Below are 19,830 nucleotides of genomic sequence, written 5' to 3' on the forward strand. Positions count from 1 at the left end.
GAAGAAGCTGATTTAAAGAGCACAATTTTGGGGCGCCTGGGTGGCTCAGTTGGTTAAGCGACTGCCTTCGGCTCAGGTCATGATCCTGGAGTCCCTGGATCGAGTCCCGCATCGGGCTCCCTGCTCGGCAGGGAGTCTGCTTCTCCCTCTGACCCTCCCCCCTCTCATGTGCTCTCTCTCATTCTCAAATAAATAAATAAAATCTTTAAAAATAAATAAATAAAAAATAAAGAGCACAGTTTTGTTTCCTCAGATTCACTTTTAATGACCTCCATTTTTTAAAACACAATGTAGAAATATTCCCTCTGCATTTACATTTCATGATTTCTGAATGCAGTTCACTAAACTGTGATGAAACTTTCATTAAACCTCTGGGGTTGGGGTCGGGGGGAGTGGCTTCTTTCAGGGCAGGCATTAAAATCCTTTTGTGGCATCCTCCCGTTTCTCAGGGCGCGGTGCTGATCATATACTAATGTTCACTAAATACATATCGATTGAGTGAAAGCTTTTCATAAAAAAACCTAAAAAGCTTTGTAGTTCCCACACATTGGTATATAATTATTTTCAGTAATTTCTCAAGTATGAAAATGTTTTCCTGGTAAACTGTAATGTAGGAGCTTGGGATTTCCAGAGGAATCCATAGTTTCAACCCACTGGGTTACTGCACTTACATATCTTTAGTTACTGATTGTATTTAGCTTTTGTCTTTAGTTTCATTCCAGTTACGTAGGTAGAGACATGGTTACGTAGGTAGAGACATTAATTTCTGTAAAATAGCTGTGCTGCCCATCTTTTTAAAACTGATGGGAGTGATGCCCTTGGCAGATGGAGATTTCGGTAGAATTTGTTATTTTCCTCTAACGACATCATGGCTCACTAGACTCTAGGAAAAGCCAGATTAAAAATTAGAAATGTCTCTGTTCCTTTTTTCAAATTTTTTTTCCTGAAAATACATTTTGTACACTCCTCATATGTGTATCTTCCTGAAATATAACACAGTTCTTTTTATTTTTAAAAGTAGCACAGGTTCACTATAGAAAATAAGGAAAACTTAGATTAAAAAGGGGAAATAAAAGGAAATCTAGATCACCTCAGATTTACCAAATGGAGAAACTATTATTAACGTTTCTGCGGTTGTCTTCTAGCCTTTTTCTTCTTTTCATATGTAAGTAAAAATGTTGGTGGAGGAGACAAAATTAAGCTTACTCTTCATATGCAGTTTTGTATCCTCACATTTTTTAGCTTAGCATTATATAGTTTTCTCCATGTCACTGAACATTGTTTCTCAAACCTGGCTCATCATTGGAGTCACATATGATCCTTTTTAAACTACTGGTGGTAGCGCCGTATCCCGGACCTACCGCATCTCTTAGCTTTGAAATGTTGCATGGATGACTTAGTTTGTAGCCGGGGCTAAAGCCATTGTTCCAAACTTTATTCCGTTGTTATGCCCACTTTGTGGTTTCTAATGTTTACTCCTGTAAACAAGACAAAAATGAGTATTTGTGTATACCTCTTTGCCAAAATCCCCAGTTGCTGTCTTTGTCTAAGTACCAGTCTCTGCATTAAGTTATCCCGTTTCCCCAGGAGGAAACTTTTGTAACCAGCTTGAATATATAAATTCATAAATAGTTTAACTTCAGCAGTTATGATATTTTAATGTATTAAATTAGTTATAAAACAAACCCCACTTTATATGAACTAGTGTATACATTTTAAAACGCTGAACTTTTCCCGACTCCCCAATTTTATATTATTTCATTCAGTATCTTCACAGGCAAGTTCAACATCAATGCCCGTGTGTCCTCACTAGAGTCAGTTTTTAAGTCATCATTTTCTCGAACACCTCATCTCGATTACTTGAGGTACAGCACTGTTTGCATCAGGGGTGATGCTGCCTCTGGGGTTTTTCTCCAAAGCCATCTGAAGTACTTACTTGGCTGAACTTGACATGGTTGGTATATATGTAATCTTCCTAATAGCACAGCCCTCTTTTGAAGGCTTCTCTACCATACCAGCACCTGAAATCGGGAAGTCATTCCACATCCATATTCCACAGGAATCATGACTAAGTGTGCTAAATTTCCTCCCCCCCCCCCCCCCCCCCCCCCCCCCCCGCCCAAAGCATATTCTCTCTGGTGATTTCTGAAAGCCAACACTGGTATTGATTGAAGATTTCAATTCCAAACATTATTCTGTTTTTTAAAAATACAGTAATTAGGGGTAAACTTTGAATAGATCCTGAATATAAGGTCACTCCCTCTCAGCTTGGGAGGGGTGTGTGTGTGTGTGTTTGTATACACATATGCATATATATGGGGGTGAGGGAAGAGGAGAGGGAGATGGCAATGCCCTAGATTCTTAAAAATGTTACTGTTTGTTTTAAGGTATTTTAAGACTCTTGAGGCACAATTCAACGGCATTCCTGAAAATGTGCACCCAATTACCCTGCTAGCCTGCGGCATAATGAAGTGTCCATTTTGCTACATCCTTGACAGCATTACTATTAATGTTTTTTTTTAATCCTTATATCTTATAAATAAGTGTCCCATCCAATATTGAGCTGAGATGTCCCCTGTCATTCTAAGTCTCTCCTGATTAGCAGGGGTCTTGGGTGGTTGGCAGGGTCTCTCTCAGTCACATGAATTGTCCTTTCTGCTTTCCTGTTCCTACCTTTGTTGTCTCTGGGGCTCCAGCCTGCCCCTTCTCCCCTTTTCATCATACACATTTCCTGGTAGGTATAATCAACAGGGGCTTGATGGACACGCCGTTCTCCACATACATGTGTTAATTATGTACACCTGTGTGTGCCTGTGGCGATCGCAGTTAAATGGGGGGACCACTTACAAAACCCGTGCACACTTTCATCCTTTCAGATCCTTAGACCTGAGTGCATCGATATCTCATTTAATAGGAAGCCAAAAGACGAGGCTAAAAGTGTTGGTTTGTGCAAGAGCATCTTAGGGACTTTGTAGTGAGCTGGGATGGAATTAAATCATGAATAAGTTCTGGGGCATTTAAACTCTACTACCTGTCTACGTGTGCCATTTTCCCATTGCAGCTGCCTCTGATACCAGGGATAGGTGGGAAGAGGTCGATTTCCATTGTCTGTGCCATTAGTCTTGTTTTGACCCAGTTGGTGATTTCTCTTTTAAGGCATTTTCTCTAAGAAGGGAAGCCTGTAGAGGCTATTCTTGACTACTTGCTTGCTGTAAAGATCCAGAAAGTAAGACCCACATTTTGTAAATATACCTCCTTTTCCATAAAAAGATGGCATTATTGCTTTATGTGTTTGTAATGTGTCAGGGTTTCCAGATGTATCATTTGGCTGTCTCATCCTCTTTGGGTCAAGTTCTCTTGTCTCCGAAATTTGGTGTATTCCACCACTGTGAGGTATCATTATAAAAATAACTGTGGTGAACATTTTGTGAAATCAAAAGCAAGGTCCAGCTGGTAGCAGAGAAGATTAATCTGTTTGAGAATGGGAAACATTAGTGCATATTTTAAAATCTGTAACGAGCACAGGGACATTTGCCTCAGTACCTGGCGTGAATCTTTGGTAGAGGGTGAAGATCCAAATGAACGTTTTCTTCCTCCTAAGAGTCTATAACACGTTTCCCTTTAATGTATTGTGAATGTGAGACTTTAATATTGTAAATCAGCCACTGAATAATAACAATTTAAAACCAAAAGAACAAAAAAAAATACCGAATCATGAGGTAGAAAACATAAGCCTGAAACAGTTACCTCTTTTTTTTTTTTGTTAATTCACTAATGCTGGGGCGCCTGGGTGGCTCAGTAGGTTGAGCAACTGCCTTCGGCTCGGGTCATGATCCCAGGGTCCTGGGATCGAGCCCCACGTCGGGCTCCCTGCTCCGCGGGGAGCCTGCGTCTCCCTCTCCCTCTGCCTGCTCTTCTACCTGCTTGTGCTCTCTCTCTCTGTCAAATAAATAAAATCTTTAAAAAATATAAATTCACTAATACTGTGATAATAGTTTTGGCTTATTAATTTTTGTGAAGAATGATAAAATAATAAACAAAATTGGGTCTCATCAACAGCATTAATATTGAATTCAATTTCCTACAACTAATGAGCAGGATTTATTTTTTTAGTGCAAATTTAGATTTACTCTCTGGCACATCGTACCCCAACATTCCACACTCGCACCTCAGCCGCGCCCCTGCACAGCGCCCCCCCAGCACTGAAGGCTTGCTTTACTGCAGCACACTGGTGACACTTAAGGACTTAATTAGCCTCTGTCGGTACAGTTAGTATTATCACAGCGTTGAGCTTGTTCACTCTGCCCCGTTCTGTGGGTTTTGACAAATGCAGAGTGACACGTATCCATCCACCACTGCAGTAACATACAGACGAGTTTCACTGCCCTAAACATCCTCTGTGCTTCACTGATTTGTCCCTTCCTTCCCCCAAGCCTCCGGCAACCACTGATCTTTTTACCGGCTCTATAGTTTTGTCTTTTCCAAAATGACATATAGTTGGAATGATACGATTTGTTTTTAAGACCTCTTTGCATGCCTTGTAAGGATTCAGTGTAACAGCAGTTGTAAAAAATAAATAAATGAATAAGGAACAAAACTGACTTCCTAGACTTCATTTTGACATTTGTTTTAGGGACACTGCTTCTTTATATCATTTGGCCAGGGAAATAGGATTTAAGTGGCTTAATATCTTCAGCATAATATTCGCGTCTAGCAAATGTGATGAGTATTCACTGATTATGTTATGTGGTAAAACAAAATATTATTTATTTGCTAAATGTCTGTATGTTTACATGTAACATATAACACATTATGTTCATGTCCACACATTTCTGTTGGTCTTTTCATTGCTTCATTTCGTTGTCTGCTGTTAAAAAAAAAATGCATTAACTGGATCCCCTCTATCCTTCACCACGGTAGAGGAGGAGAGAAGCCACCCCACCTCCTCCTACCCGAACTTCACAATACACACGTGCCAAACCAGAGTTTCAGTTTTGCGGTCTGCTATTAACATAGATTCTGATTGCTTCGGATAAATATTATGCAAGTCCTGGGAAATAAATAGATCATAGAAAAGCATGACAACTAGGAAATAAGGACAATTTGGGATAAATTTAACTGTGTATTGAACCCTTTTTTAAAGGCTACCATTTTCTAGGTGATGTGGATTAAGGAGGACACTTGTTATGATGAGCACTGGGTGTTACATGTAAGTGACGAATCACTAAATTCTACTCCTGAAACCGGTATTACACTATATGTTAACTAATGAGAACTTAAGAAAAATTCCAAAAAAAGTTTTTAAAAGAAAAAAAAAAGAATTAAAAAGGCTATCCTTTTCAATTCAGTTGTGAAAGCACAAAAACGGAAATGTAAAAGCACATAGTCCATTATGTTATATATGTTCTGAATTTTCTTAAGGAATCAATCATTTCTTAAACTAACACTTGAGATATTGAGATAACGCAGTTGATATTCCTTCACATATCTTCGCCTGCGTGTAGTGGATAGCTCATTTAATACTTTCTGAGCCAAGGTCCACATTGTCATGGTAGAATATTTCCAGTTGTTTCCTTTTATTCTTTCATCTGTAGTTTTAGAGGGATGACAGTTTATCTCTCCTTTTCTTTAGTATACTTGGCTTTAATTTTTTTTTTTTGGTTGGGTTTTATAAATACACACTTTGGGGCACCGGGGTGGCTCAATGCGTTAAGCCTCAGACTCTTGATTTCAGTTCAGGTCCTGCTCTCATGGTCCTGGGATTGAGCCCCACCTTAGGCTCTGCCCTCCTCAGTGGGGAGTCAGCTTGAGTTTCTCTCTCCTCTCCTTCTGCGCCTTCCCCCATCCCTACCCCTCTGCTCAAATGCATGTATGTGTGTGCACGTGCTCTCTCTCTCTCTCTAAAATAAGTCTTAAAAAAAAAAAAAAGACACCCTTTCATAACATTTGTGTTTAAGAGTTTGCCCTTGAACATGTGGAGTAAAATAGGAAGATCACTGGGCTGAAAGCAAGACAAATGGATGACAAAAGGGCATATGTAAGATGAATCTTGAAAAATAGGCTCTCCTTTTTAGGGTGCCTAGGTGGCTCAGTCGGTTAAACATCTGTCTTCGGCTCAGGTCATGATCCCAGGGTTCTGGGATCGTGCTCCGCATCAGGCTCACTGCTCAGCGGAGAGCCTGCTTCTCCCTCTCCCTCTGCTCACCCTGCTTGTGTGTGTGCACGTGTGCTCTCTCTCTGTCAAATAAATAAATAAAATATTTAAAAAAGAAAAATAGGCTTTCCTTTTTAGTAAAATAAAACGAGAAGAAAATGCAGTGCATCCTCTGTTTACAAGTGGTTGTTTGGTGACTTTTACACTCAGAGCAAAATATGGCCAGAAGTGTAGCTTGCTTGCATTCAGAATTGGTGCTCATAACTCTAAAATTTCATTTATTTATGAGGGAAACCAAGGCACAAAAACTAAGGCATGTATGTACTGTGTGCTTTGTATAAAAAAAAGGAATTTAGCTCATTAATTAAATGTACTTGCATCTAAAATAATGCTGTATAACTTAAAAGCTTCAATGATCAAGGATATAGAATCATAGATATAGTTTATTTCCTTTTTTTACATGAAGCGCGCAGTTCATTTCCTTAATCACGTCCCCCCCCCAAAAAAATACATGTTCAATTAATCACCAAGTCAGACAGTGAAACTTATATGAACTAATTTTCCTTTGAGACTCAAGAAACAAATAATTCTCTGCTGTTTCATCCCATGGTAAGACTGTAAAGAATGGTCAACATCCCAAAATAATTAATATAACTATATATTGTCATAATGGCTACAAGCTGAACTATGGATTGATGTGGGTTATTTATATTGTGGTATTGAGAAATCAAACCAATTGTTTTTATAGATCATCCTAGGGGTCAACCTAGTTAAGCAAAAAAAAAAAACAACTGTCATATGACTGTCTTCTAAATTTTAAGAGACGTGTTTGTTTAAAATCATGTGGACTCTAAAAATCTTGTAATATTTGGACTTGTTTAGCTACTTTTGTAGTGTATATAGATCTGTTTGGTCGATTAATGGACACTTCACCTATACAATACAGTGGTTGTTTTCATGCAACCCTGCATCAGAATATCTTATGTGCAGTGCATTCAGTCAAGTCACTTCTGAGAGTTACAGTCATAGATTAGGTTGTGTTGGAAGTTTTGGTTCTTTTTTTTTAAAGTATTTATTCATTTATTTTAGAGATAGAGTGAGGGGAGCGGGAGAGGGAGAAAGAGAAGCAGACTCCCCACTGAGCGACACGGGGCTGAAATCAAGAGTTGGACACTCAAATAGCTGAGCCACCCAGGCACCCCTGGAATTTTTAGTTCTAAGAGGGGGAGCTCATTTGCTTCTATCCCACACTAACCAGTATTACTTAAAAGCACTTAATGCCCTTAATACAATCTATAAAACAATGGCATGAGTTTGGAATTATATTACTCTTTGGTAGGTAGAGAAACTCACACCTAGAGAATTTTAATGATACTAAGATGACACAGCTAGTAAGTGACAGGGTAAGTCATGATTTCTTTTGTGTCCAAATCAAATTTTCTTTCTATAATGACCACACTGCACGCTTATAAAGCAAAGGTTATCCTAACGGTTAAACCACGAGCTATGTGATGTTAGGTCATTTTATAATCTTTTCTAAAAACTACCATGAGATTATTTCTCAACAAGTTTATAAAGATAAAATGAAATATAATTTGTTTAAATGCTGGCTGGCTGGATGAGTAGATGAGTGGATAGATAAATGGATAGTTGGAACATCCTGTTTGTGTGTGTGTGTGAGCATGTGTGTAAAGGCTCTGCTTCTCTAAAAATCCTTGGGGCCATTAAAGATGAAACAGACGGCATGTGAATCATGGATAACACTTAGCAGAATATTGTCTAAGCAGTCCTTAACTATGGCTACACATAAGAATCTCTCGCGGGCTTTCCAAAGATGAGATTGTGTCCGGGCATTTTTTCCTCTCTTGTTAAGATTACCAAGTGTTTAGAAGACATGACCAATATTAAAAGCACTTTTTAGTCATTGCCAGACCATAATAAAATTCAGCTGATGATAATGGCTGACTATAAGAAACACATCTAATACTATGGGTACCAGCATGTAGGAGGTTTTAGATTCATTTTTATATTCACTCAACAAAATGCCCAAAGCTGAAGTTCTATTTTAAGATGTATATTCAGGAAAAAGATTATCTTATTAGGAAAGCTCATGTGTAATCCCCAGATCACTGAAAGGAATGTGTTCACTAGAATATTATGTATAATATTTTATTGAGTGGATATTATGATTAAAATTGGCTTTCAGACTTTGAAGAAAATAATATGTGGCATTATAATCCTGTTTGTATTTATCTTTAGATTTTCACATATATATTTTATTAAGTATATTGTTACGTTTATCTTGTTGCTCTTGATGTGTATTTATGCAGTAATTTGTTAAGACATTTTATTTTAAAAAATATTTTATTATTACCCTTTCAAGGAATAATAGGTAATCCTTTGGAAAGATCATATGTATATAATCATTTACATTATAAAATGTTTCTAAAGTGATGAATTACACCTCAGCCCTTGGTTTGTAAACCTATGTGGGAATCTTGTGTCTAACTAGATAGGTAGGAGGAGATAAATTTGTGGTGGAAATAGTCATTATTTCCAAAATTAGAATTCCAGATCTATCTAATGCAGAAAAAAAAAGAAAAATCAAGACTGTTTTTGATGATAGCATGTACTTCATGAAGTATTTTATCATTCTAATGATAAATCAGTTGGGATACTTTATGAAATTAATTACTCTCATTCTCTTTGACAGAAGTCCAGTATTTGTTTAAAATCTGCATGTGTTTAGGAGTGTTGTTTCTTTTAATGATGTTGAATATATTAAGTGTTTGATCATCATTTCCACATCAGGACATCAACAGCAAAATTCAGCTAAAGTCATCACTCCCAGACAAAAATCTTGGTGGGCTTTTATTTAAACAAACAACAGGGGCACTTAGTTGGCCCTGTGATGAGTAGTCCATCAGTGTTGTAGCAAGAATTGAGTCGTTAGTAATCAAGGGTAAAATTTTAGCCTGGAATCCTTTCTTTGTTTTGTTTGTTTTTTTTAACAGAAGTTTTTCTATGGTGCTTAAAACTTCTGACTTTTCTTTATTTCTAATCTTTTCAGCATTCCTACCCCGTATATGTTTCCAGGGAACACACCATATCTTCTCTCTCTCAGAGAGTTGTATAGGCATTGCTCATTGTATCATGCTTTGCTTTACTGCACTTCACAGATACTGCTGGTTTTGTTTTGTTTTGTTTTTCTTAAACCAACTGGGGTTTGTGGCAAACCTGCCTCTAAGCAAGCCTCTTGGTGCCGCTTCTCCAATAGCATTTGCTCACTTTGTGTCTCTGTGTCACATTTTGGTAATTTTCACAACATTTAAACTTTTCGTTATTAAATTTGTCATGGTGATCTGAGATCAGTGATCTTTGACGTTACTATTGTACTTGGTTTGGGGCACCACAAATTGCACCCATATAGGACAGCATACTTAATCAGTAAGTGTTGTGTGTGCTCTGACTCCTCCACCCATCAGCTGTTCCCCATCTCTCTCCCTCTCTGCTTGGGCGTCTCTATTCCCTGAGACACAACTGTATTGGAATTAGGCCAGTAGTAATCCTATGGTGGCCTCTGCGTGTCCAAGTGAAAGGAAGAGGCATATGTCTCTCACTGTCAATCCAGCGCTAGAAATGCGTCAGCTTAGTGAAGGAGGCTTGTCAAAAGCCAAGACAGGTTGAAAACTAGGCTTCTTGTACCAAACAGTTAGCCAAGTTGTGAATGCAAAGGAAACGTTCTTGAAGGAAATTGAAAGTGTTAGCCAGTGAACACATGAAAGGTAGGAAAGTGAAACAGCCTTATTTCTGATAGGGAGAAAGTTTTAGTGGTCTGGATAGAAGCTCAAACCAGCCATAACATTCCCTAAAGCCAAAGCTTAATCCAGAGCAAGGCCCTAACTCTTGAATTCTCTGAAAACTCAAAGAGGTAAGGAAGCTACAGAAGAAAATGTGAAGCTAGGCTGGTTCATGAGGTGTAAGGAAAGAAGCCATCTTCGGAACATAAAGGTGTGAGGGAAACAGCAAGCACTGATGGAGAGAAGCAGCAAGTTCTCCAGAAGATCAGGCTCAGATCATTCATGAAGGTGGCTACACTAAACAACAGATTTTCAACATAGACAAACAACCTCCTCTTGGAAGAAGATGCTATCTGGGACTTTCATAGGTGAAGAGGACAAGTCAGTGCCTGGCTTCAAAGGACAGGCTGACTCCAGTTAGAAGCTAATGCAGCTGGTGACTCACGTTGAGGCCTGTGTCCATTGACCATTCCAAAAATCCTACGGTCTGTGTTCCATAAGTGGAACAACAAACCCTGGATGACAGCACCTCTATGTACAACATGGTTTCCTGAATCTTTTAAGCCCACTGTTGAGACCTACTGGTCAGGAAAAAGATTCCTTTCACAATATGACTGCTCCTTGACAGTGCATCTGGTCACCCAAGAGCACTGATGGAGATGTGTAAAGAGATTAATGGTGTTTTTATCCCTGCTAATACAACATCCATTCTGCAGCCCATGGATCAAGGAGTCATTTCAACTTTCAAGTCTTATTATTTAAGAAATACATTTTGCAAGGCTGCATCTGCCGTGGACAGCGATTCCTCTGATGGATCTTGGCTAAATAAATTGAAAACCTTCTGGAAAGGATTCACCATTCTAGTTGCCATTAACAGCATTTGTGATTCCTGGGAAGAGGCCAAAATCTCAACATTCACAGGAGTTTAGAGGAAGTTGATTCCAACCCTCATGGATGACTTTGAGGGGCTCAAGACTTCAGTGGCAGAAGTAACTGCAGATGTGGTGGAAATAGCAAGAGAACTAGAATTAGAAGTGAAGGTTAGCATTTTTTTAGCAATAAAGAATTTTTAAATTAAGGTATGTACATCGTTTTTTTTAAGACATAATGGTGGGCGCCTGGGTGGCTCAGTTGGTTAAGCGACTGCCTTCAGCTCAGGTCATGATTCCAGCGTCCTGGGTTCGAGTCCCACATCGGGCTCCCCCTGCTCTGTGGGGAGCCTGCTTCTCCCTCTGCCTCTGCCTGCCACTCCCCCTGCTTGTGCTCTCTCTCTCTCTCTCTGTCAAATAAATAAATAAAATCTTAAAAAAAAAAAAAGACATAATGGTATTGTACACTTGATAGACTACAGTTATTGTGTAAACATAACTTTTCTAAGTACTGGAAAGCCAAAAAATTCACTTGACATGCTCTATTACAACATTCACTTTATTGCCACGGTCTGGAGCTGAACCCACAGTATGTCTGATGTACACCTGTAGGCCTTTTATTTAATTTCTAGCTGCTCCCAATACTTCTCATTTGGTGTTTTCCTTGGTCTCTCAGAGCTCTTGTTGTCGCTCTTGGCCGTCTGCTATGTTCCCATCACCTCACTGCTGCTACATATTGATGGATTCTTTTTTTTTTTTTTTAAAGATTTTATTTATTTATTTGAGAGAGAGAGAATGAGAGAGAGCAAGCACATGAGAGGGGGGGAGGGTCAGAGGGAGAAGCAGACTCCCCGCCGAGCAGGGAGCCCGACGCGGGACTCGATCCCGGGACTCCAGGATCATGACCTGAGCCGAAGGCAGTCGCTTAACCAACTGAGCCACCCAGGCGCCCCCATATTGATGGATTCTTACCTCAGAACCAATGCATTTCAGTTTTCACCTTTCTGAAAGTAAGGAGATGACTTCCAAATGATGACTTCAGAATCAAGTCTTTCAGGTCTTTTCTCTTTCCTAAACGAAGGAGCAAAAGTATGCCACAGATGTTTTCAAACCATATTTAAGTAGTCTTGCTAGCTTTCCATATACGTATGTGCAGCCTGAAGCTACAGGGTGGCTTTACCTGCCACATCCCCATAGGAGAGATACAGATGGGCTGTGAGGATATAATGTTAGGTCAATACTGTAAACAGGTGAATGGTACAATAAAGATTTTGTTCTCTTTATACTGATGAGGCTTTGTTTGGGGACATATTGGCTGCATTCTACCTGCTACATATGAGGAAGGAACCGACATGTGCCTCTGCAGTGGTGATCCTTATAACTTCATGCATAATGTGTCCAGCGTCCCAAAGACAATGTGTGTAGTCCAAGGGTTGGGTTTATCCTTGCTAATTTTTATAATCATTTTCTGTATTTTGGTTTAAGCTCATGTAAAAGCTAAGTAGTTCTCACATATTTGAAAATACCTAGGGACTCTTAATATTTGGTCCTCATTGCTTTCCTAGGATATGCAACAGAATTATAAGAGGAACACTCTTCTTCTGTTGTTATAAAACAGCTTAAGGAATAAATATTTTTCTTAGGGAGGGATTAAGCAGTTACCTCCAAAAGGTAGACTCCTGTTCCTAATCTAGAAAAGTTGAAGTCATTCACAAAGCTCAGTACACTTGATGTCTCAGAAGCCATCTCTACAAATAAGCTCCATATTTACCAGCTCTTGTATTGTCATAATCCATTAGTCTTTTGTTTACATTATGAAATGTTCCTACATTGGTGACTTACACCTCAGCCCTTGGTTTGTAAACCTATGTAGAAACCTTGTGTCTAACTAGATAGAATAATCGCTGTTTCCAAAATTAGAATTCTGGATGTACCTAATAGAGTAAGAAGAGAAACTAATCAAGACTATATTTGAGGTCAAATAGTGTTTCATGACGTGCTTAATAACATATTTTATAATTTTAATAACACCATTTGGGATATTTTATAAAAGCAGCCTCAAGAAAGAATTTTTATGTGGGTGTAACATACTAATAAGAAATATCTTAGATTGTTCTAAAAAGAAATTAAATGAGGGGCGCCTGGGTGGCTCAGTCATTAAACGTCTGCCTTCGCTCAGGTCATGATCCCAGAGTCCTGGGATTGAGCCCCGCATCGGGCTCCCTGCTCAGCAGGAAGCCTGCTTCTCCCTTTCCCACTCCCCCTGCTTGTGTTCCCTCTCTCCTATTTCTCTCTCTGTCAAATAAATAAATCAAATCTCTTAAAAAATAAAAATAAGAAATTAAATGATAATGCTGGGTATCAATTGAAATACTGTTCTAGTTAGAAGAGTAGATAATGCTAATAGCTTTTTTAAAAGTAGCTCAGTTTATGGTATTTGTGGGGTTTTTTGTTTCTTAATGTCTGAAAAGATTTAAAGAGTTATTTCTCAGTTTCAACACATAGAATGAAATCTTGGCATGGAGAATTTCATGCAGTAGATATTTTGGATGGTTTATTTTTATATTTTCTAATTTTCTTTTTTTGTGGGTAAGTAATCATCTTAGCCTAGAAACAAACAAACAAACAAAAAAAACCCATCAACCCATTTCCCTTTTTAGTTGATCTGCTACCATTGTTGACTTATTATCTTGTTGAATAGAATTCCCTTGTACTACTGCCTATTGTACGTTTTGAATGGAGCTATAATTTATATTCTATAAAGAAAGGTTTTAAGAAACATGTTTTGTTCCTTTAAGTGTATGCTCACATTTTAGGGGGAATAGCAAACCAAGATCTTTTATTAAACAAAGAATGAAATGAACCGATTTAATATAATTTTAGACATTGTTGTTCTGATACCATAATGAAGCTGAAAAAAAGTTTTTGGTCTTCGTATAAAAGAACGTCAGTGCCTATGTTAGCCTGGCGAAATTAGATATAACCAAAATAATCTGTCACAATCTAATTTTCTCTGGTAAGGCTAGCCTGACACATGCTAATAGAATTGTTAGGCCATTTTAGGCTTTGGAGGTGGGCATTCAATGAATACTTGTTTAATTTATGAATGAATAAGTGTAAGGATAAATCATATTCACGTCCAGTAATAAAATGTTGAGTCCATTAGTCTGGGTAGAATCTTGGATTTATTATTGTTATTATTTAAAATTTGCTCATTAAAACTGAAAAGAATAAAAATGACCTTATACAAAATTATCTTTATGTTAAGTTAAATAAAATACTCATGAACAATTTAAAATTTCCAGAATAAGTTTTTTCTAAAATCGTTATTTCCTAAAATGTTTGTTGTAGTCGTTGTGTACGTTGTTTTGAGAAAAAAATATTATCACTAAGAGTTAAAACATAACCCAGTTGTTAGAAAACATTTATATTTAATAATTTAGCAGTTGTGCCCCTTTTCAGTGCTGGTCATGAGAATGGTGTGAGAGCTCTTGCACCAGATATGAAAGTTGAAATGTGATGGTTTTTCCCAGTATTGTTGCTAGGTAATTTTATGCCTCCAGATTACGATAGTGTTGAGTAAGGGTTAGAACCATGAAATTGTAGAATTGTAGAGCTGGAAAGGGTGTTTAAGTTTATCTGATCAAAATTCCCATCGCTTTATAACTGAGGAAGAATGAGACTCATAAATGCAGGATGGGTCAAGCCAACAACATGAATGCTTTTAATTAAAATATATGTTATTTTAAATAAATAAGCTGTTGTATTTATACAGTTGTAAGTAGGTAATGCTTTGCATACTGCCCTTGTCTTTTAGAGATTTTATGTAAAACTGCTGTTCATTTTGGGCTTCTTGTGGCCTCTTTTCTCCTCCATGGAGCACTCGTTTCCCTGGATCTTAACAACTGTGGTGTCTCTCACAATAGGATGAAAATGTCTTTATAGCAGAGGCCTTGTTTTACACTGTTTTGTACTTTTGTACCTCAACTCTAATCATGATGACTGTCACAGAGCAGTTCTTCAAATATTTGGGGAATGAGTAGTGTCTCATAGCAGTAAGAGAAAAATTAATAAGCACTCCAGTCATAAACCTTGCCGTCTATTAAATATGTGATTAACAGAGATCAATATGTGTCCCCTTTTTCTCCCCACAGTCTCCAAACGTCCACAACTACCCCGATATGGAAGCTGTTCCCCTGTTGCTAAATAATGTGAAAGGGGAGCCCCCAGAGGACTCGTTATCTGTAGATCACTTCCAAACACAAACTGAGCCAGTGGACTTGTCAATCAACAAAGCCAGGACATCCCCCACAGCCGTTTCATCCTCCCCGGTTTCCATGACAGCATCCGCCTCCTCGCCTTCTTCAACTTCAACCTCTTCATCGTCTTCTAGTCGTCCAGCCTCCTCCCCAACTGTTATCACATCAGTATCTTCAGCATCTTCTTCGTCAACAGTATTAACTCCAGGGCCCCTTGTAGCCTCCGCCTCTGGTGTGGGAGGCCAGCAGTTTTTGCACATTATCCATCCTGTACCGCCTTCAAGTCCCATGAATTTACAGTCTAACAAACTGAGTCACGTTCACCGCATCCCTGTGGTGGTACAGTCAGTGCCTGTTGTCTACACAGCTGTGCGGTCACCTGGAAATGTGAATAACACTATCGTAGTGCCGCTTTTGGAGGATGGGAGAAGCCATGGCAAAGGTAAGGGACACAAGCGAAGCTTTGATTTATTTCAGCACTACAGGCAACTATGCCTTTTTTCAGTGAGCTGCCCCTAAACCGTGTGCAAGCACACCACATCCAAAGAGGTTCTGTGCATAACACAGATGTCAGCTGATCGACACGGTTTAGTATGAACCAACTGCGTGTTGGCATTGGTATTTGCTTCAGTGTTCTTTAGTCTATATTTTTACGTATCAAGTCATTTAATGTTAGAATTCAAATGTCTTCATTTGCAAAATAATGTTTCCCTTCCAATGCTCATATGGAAAGGATAATCTATATTTAGCATAACTGCTTGTAAGTTGAGTTGCCATTAAAATAATTCTAAAGTTAGGTGTTTGACTACAAAAGCCTCATGTAGCTTGAGGTCTTAGTGTAAGTTATTGTCATTTTAAATAACAGTATGACGCAGTATGTTGGAATATTTCAAAATGCAATATTAAAATTCCCTTGTAGGACTTAGAAGGCAGGAAGATACTTTGCTACGTAACTCTATTTAATAATACCTAGTTACCTGAATTTATATATATGGCAGTTATGCAGTTGATCATGAAATTGCTTTCCTACTTCTAAGCTCTTATTTTTTTTTCCAATTTTTACCAGAAGGAATTAAAGTAGCATCATGCTGTCGATTTGTTCCTCCTTTATCATGAATCTACAAAATAAGCCACCCTTCTATAGAAATGTAAAATGCCCATAATCATTGACTCATTCCCTCTAAAACTAAACACATATGCATGTGTTTTGTCTTCAGGGCCAAGAAATGATGACTGTTTAAGACATACGTTGTATTTTTTTTTTTTGCTTTGATACCATATTACTACTGAGGCCCATCATTAAAATATGATTGATGAATACATAAACATTGCCTTCTCATAAAATACTAGTAAACGTGGATTTTTATAGTTCTCCTATAAGGTAGGATTCAGTGCATAGAAACAACAGTTGATTGTGAAGTTAGAGAAATTTTTGCAAACAGACTCTACAAAATTGCATCCATCTTTGGCAAGTTATTGTTTTATCTGCATCAAGTTTCTTCATAGCACATGAAATGAATTTTATCTTCTCAGTATTACCAAGTGAAAATATCACATGATTCACAGCACTACGAGATTTTTAGACTGCAGACTTGAGATGTAGCCATTCCGTGCTTAATGTGGAGACCTCTGTCTTTTGTGCTGTTTCAGGCAAAGGCTACATTAACTAGTCCCACCACCATCTTAGTGAATAGGTAGAAGAAAAAGTAATGAAGTAATCTCTTGGATTTTACTTTAGTTGAACCCCCTCTGATGATACTAACACTTCTGATCAAAAGGAGCTAACCAATTTGAATAATAACATAACTGAAGGCCACATTAGGTATTTATTTTCTTTCATAATTTAAAGATGTATTTACAAATTTTTTAAGAATTAGGAATTAACAAAGAGCAAAAGTGGAACCTTGCATATTGCATTACTTTATATATGTATGTGTATACCATAGAATCCAGTCCTTGTACCATACCCCTTAAGGGAAATACTGTTTTAATTGTGAAGATGATTGATGAAGATTTTAATGTTGTTCATGACTTCTTTTTTTTTGTACAATTTTGATGTACTAATGAAGGAAACAAAATAGATATCTCTTTTATGGGAGAGGTTATTTTTACTTAAGGTGATTGCTATAGAAAGTATATTGCCAAAATTTAATTTTCTGGAAACTATATCTCTGCAGAAGAACTTTGTTCGACTCATGCTATAATTTGCTCTCAAGTGTATTTGTTAGTTTCATGCCATGTTTTTTACTCAGCAGTTTTCTCATGCCAAGAATAAAAAGTGATATAATCATAAATCCCCTGGACTGTGATATGGACATTAGGAGCATGAGATTCAGGATCAGGAATCTGAGCTAGACTTAGTCCCCTAACTTACAGCTTTGGACTGGGAAGTGCTCTTCAAAGATTAAATGGGGATAATAACATGATCTATCCTTGAAGATTATTGAGGAGATTAAGTAAGAGCTTAACGTCTAGGTTAATCAACTATCAACAAAATGTTTGCAATTATTTATTATTATTTACCGCCACCCTGAAATACTTGAAGCAATGATGTTCAGAAATTTTTTCTCTGTCATATAAAAACAAAGTTGGAAGGAAAAAAATACCAAATTTACAAATGAAAAACTGCTCCCAAGAAATTAGTATAGAAATGCTTCTGTAAGTTGTTACTACAAGTTATAAGGTTTGAGCGTGTACTGTGAGAAATTATCTGGAAACATCCCATATTTTCTATTTTTCTTAGTTTGTATTATGTTTTTATAATCACCATATTATACAAATATTGCTATAGCATTTTATAAGGGTTTTTTTTAATCGTTTAACTGATTAATTAGATGATGGTAAAAGTGTCTAGTGGAGGAGGCCTGCCTACCTCACAGAATGAATAAAAGAAAGGGCATTTCAGTAATTCTTCAGGCCTTTATTTTGCATATATGCAGCTGGGCACTGGGCCAACAATGAAATGGCTAAGTGATAAAAGGGAGCCCCTATTCCATTCCAATGTAGGACTTGTATATCTGGTATGGATAAGCAAAAGAAAATATGATAGGGGAGTTGGATTTTCAAAATGCTAATAATAAAATTTACAAAACTAACTCATATAAATGCAGATGATTGTACCGGCTAGTTATTTTTAAAGTTGTTATAACACATCTGGTCTCTGGTAGAGAAATCGTTTACCTTATCTATCGTGTTACACAAAGACCTGTGAATGTACCCATCCATGTTTTAAGATGACGTATCATGTGAATTGAGTCATTTGTCCATTCAAGTATTTATTGAGCATCTGTCATGTAGTAAATATTTTATTGGTCCAAGGATACAGTGTTCAACAAAACAGATGCTGTTTCTATCTCAGGGTGCTTATAGTCTACTGGGAAGTATTGACATTAAACAAACAAACAAAAAATCATATAATTAACTGATAATTATGGACATTCTGTGCTTAAGTTGGATTAAAACGTAGACTACTCATGGATTTGCCCCAGGGAGAGAGTTTAATTATAATTGTAGATGGAGAAGGTTGTATTTGATAAAAGTATTTTCACAGTGGGTATTATATACGTTAGAAATGTTTCCACTGTGAGGCTCAGAGGGGGTGGTTAGGGTTTGGGGATGCGGTACGGTGAAACGTTCACATGAATATGCTTGACTAACAACAGAAGGATGTGAGAAAGCTTTCCATTGAGGATAGAAACTCAGCCCATCCAAGTATTTAAAGAATATTGGTCTAAAGGCATGACAAATTGTTAGCTAGCTCTGTGCACTGACATCTCAGTTCAGCCTTGAACATGGTATGTGATCTGGAGAAAACATACTCTGGAAGGTATAGCAAACAAACAGTTTAGGCTAGAGCTACGAAGAGGGAGGATGTCAGAGAAGGTCTCCCGGGGAAGACATTTTCCCTCTTGATACCAAAAAGACAAAGTGGCAGTTGGCCTCCAAAGCGGTTGTGCTGAGAAATGGGAGCTCTCCATGTAGAGGGAAGAACAGCCGATGGACTGATCTGGCCCGAGTTTTGTTACTATGTAATCTGAGACACATTATTTGTAAACAAGACCCTAAAGGGATTATTTGACCTTGTAAAGGAGTTTCAGTCCAGCCTGGGGAAGTTTTTGGTAGATTTCCCAGGAGATTTTCATTAGTTGTTACAGATACTTAATAGCATAAAAGTGTAAGGGTCATAACAAATCACAAGCAAAGTTGTTCTTCGTTTGTAATTGTCTGGATGAAGGCAAGTTTTGGAATGTCCCCTCCCTCCCTCCCATCCTTCCTTCCCTCCTTCCTGTGGACGTACTATATGCCAAGTAAAATTCAAGGTTCCAAGATGAGCAAGTGCCTACTGTAATGGGCCTTACTTTCTAATGTAAGCGGCAAACAATATATACCAGATGGGGTAGGAGCTATGAAGAAAAATAAGCCATGATAAGGGGATGGGAAGTCAAAAGAGAGGAGTGCAATTTTAGGTACAATCTGGCCTACCTGAAATGTAAGGTATGATAATATACTGATATGGTATATGATACCATATCAGTATATGGTATCATATACCATATGATATACATATGGATAAGCAAAAGAAAATATGATAGGGGAGTTGGATTTTCAAAATGCTGATAATAAAATTACAAAACCATATACCAGTATGATAATAATACCTGGGGAAGACTTTTACAGAAAGAGAGAACTGAAAGTTCACAGACTCCGAGGCATGAAGGGTGCATGGCTAGTGTGAGAAGAACTATAAG

The 19,830-nt window shown here is 37.8% G+C and overlaps 1 protein-coding gene across 6 annotated transcripts in view; it reads left to right on the top strand.

The window, feature by feature from the left end:
* Positions 1 to 19,830, top strand: part of KLF12 (KLF transcription factor 12) — a 522,975-nt gene that overhangs the window by 269,187 nt on the left and 233,958 nt on the right. For all 6 annotated transcript variants that reach the window (XR_010409973.1, XM_064585999.1, XM_064586001.1 and 3 more), the window contains one exon: positions 14,978 to 15,524. Coding sequence is in view for 5 of the 6 variants with exons in the window: in XM_064585999.1 (XP_064442069.1) it covers positions 14,978 to 15,524 (547 nt within the window). In the remaining variant the exon portion in view is untranslated. The remainder of the gene's footprint in view (positions 1 to 14,977; positions 15,525 to 19,830) is intronic.

This window comes from Mirounga angustirostris, unplaced genomic scaffold, assembly GCF_029215605.1.
Source record: "Mirounga angustirostris isolate CCGP_5_RB_7025 unplaced genomic scaffold, mMirAng1.0.hap1 SCAF_3, whole genome shotgun sequence".
NCBI lineage: Eukaryota > Metazoa > Chordata > Mammalia > Carnivora > Phocidae > Mirounga > Mirounga angustirostris.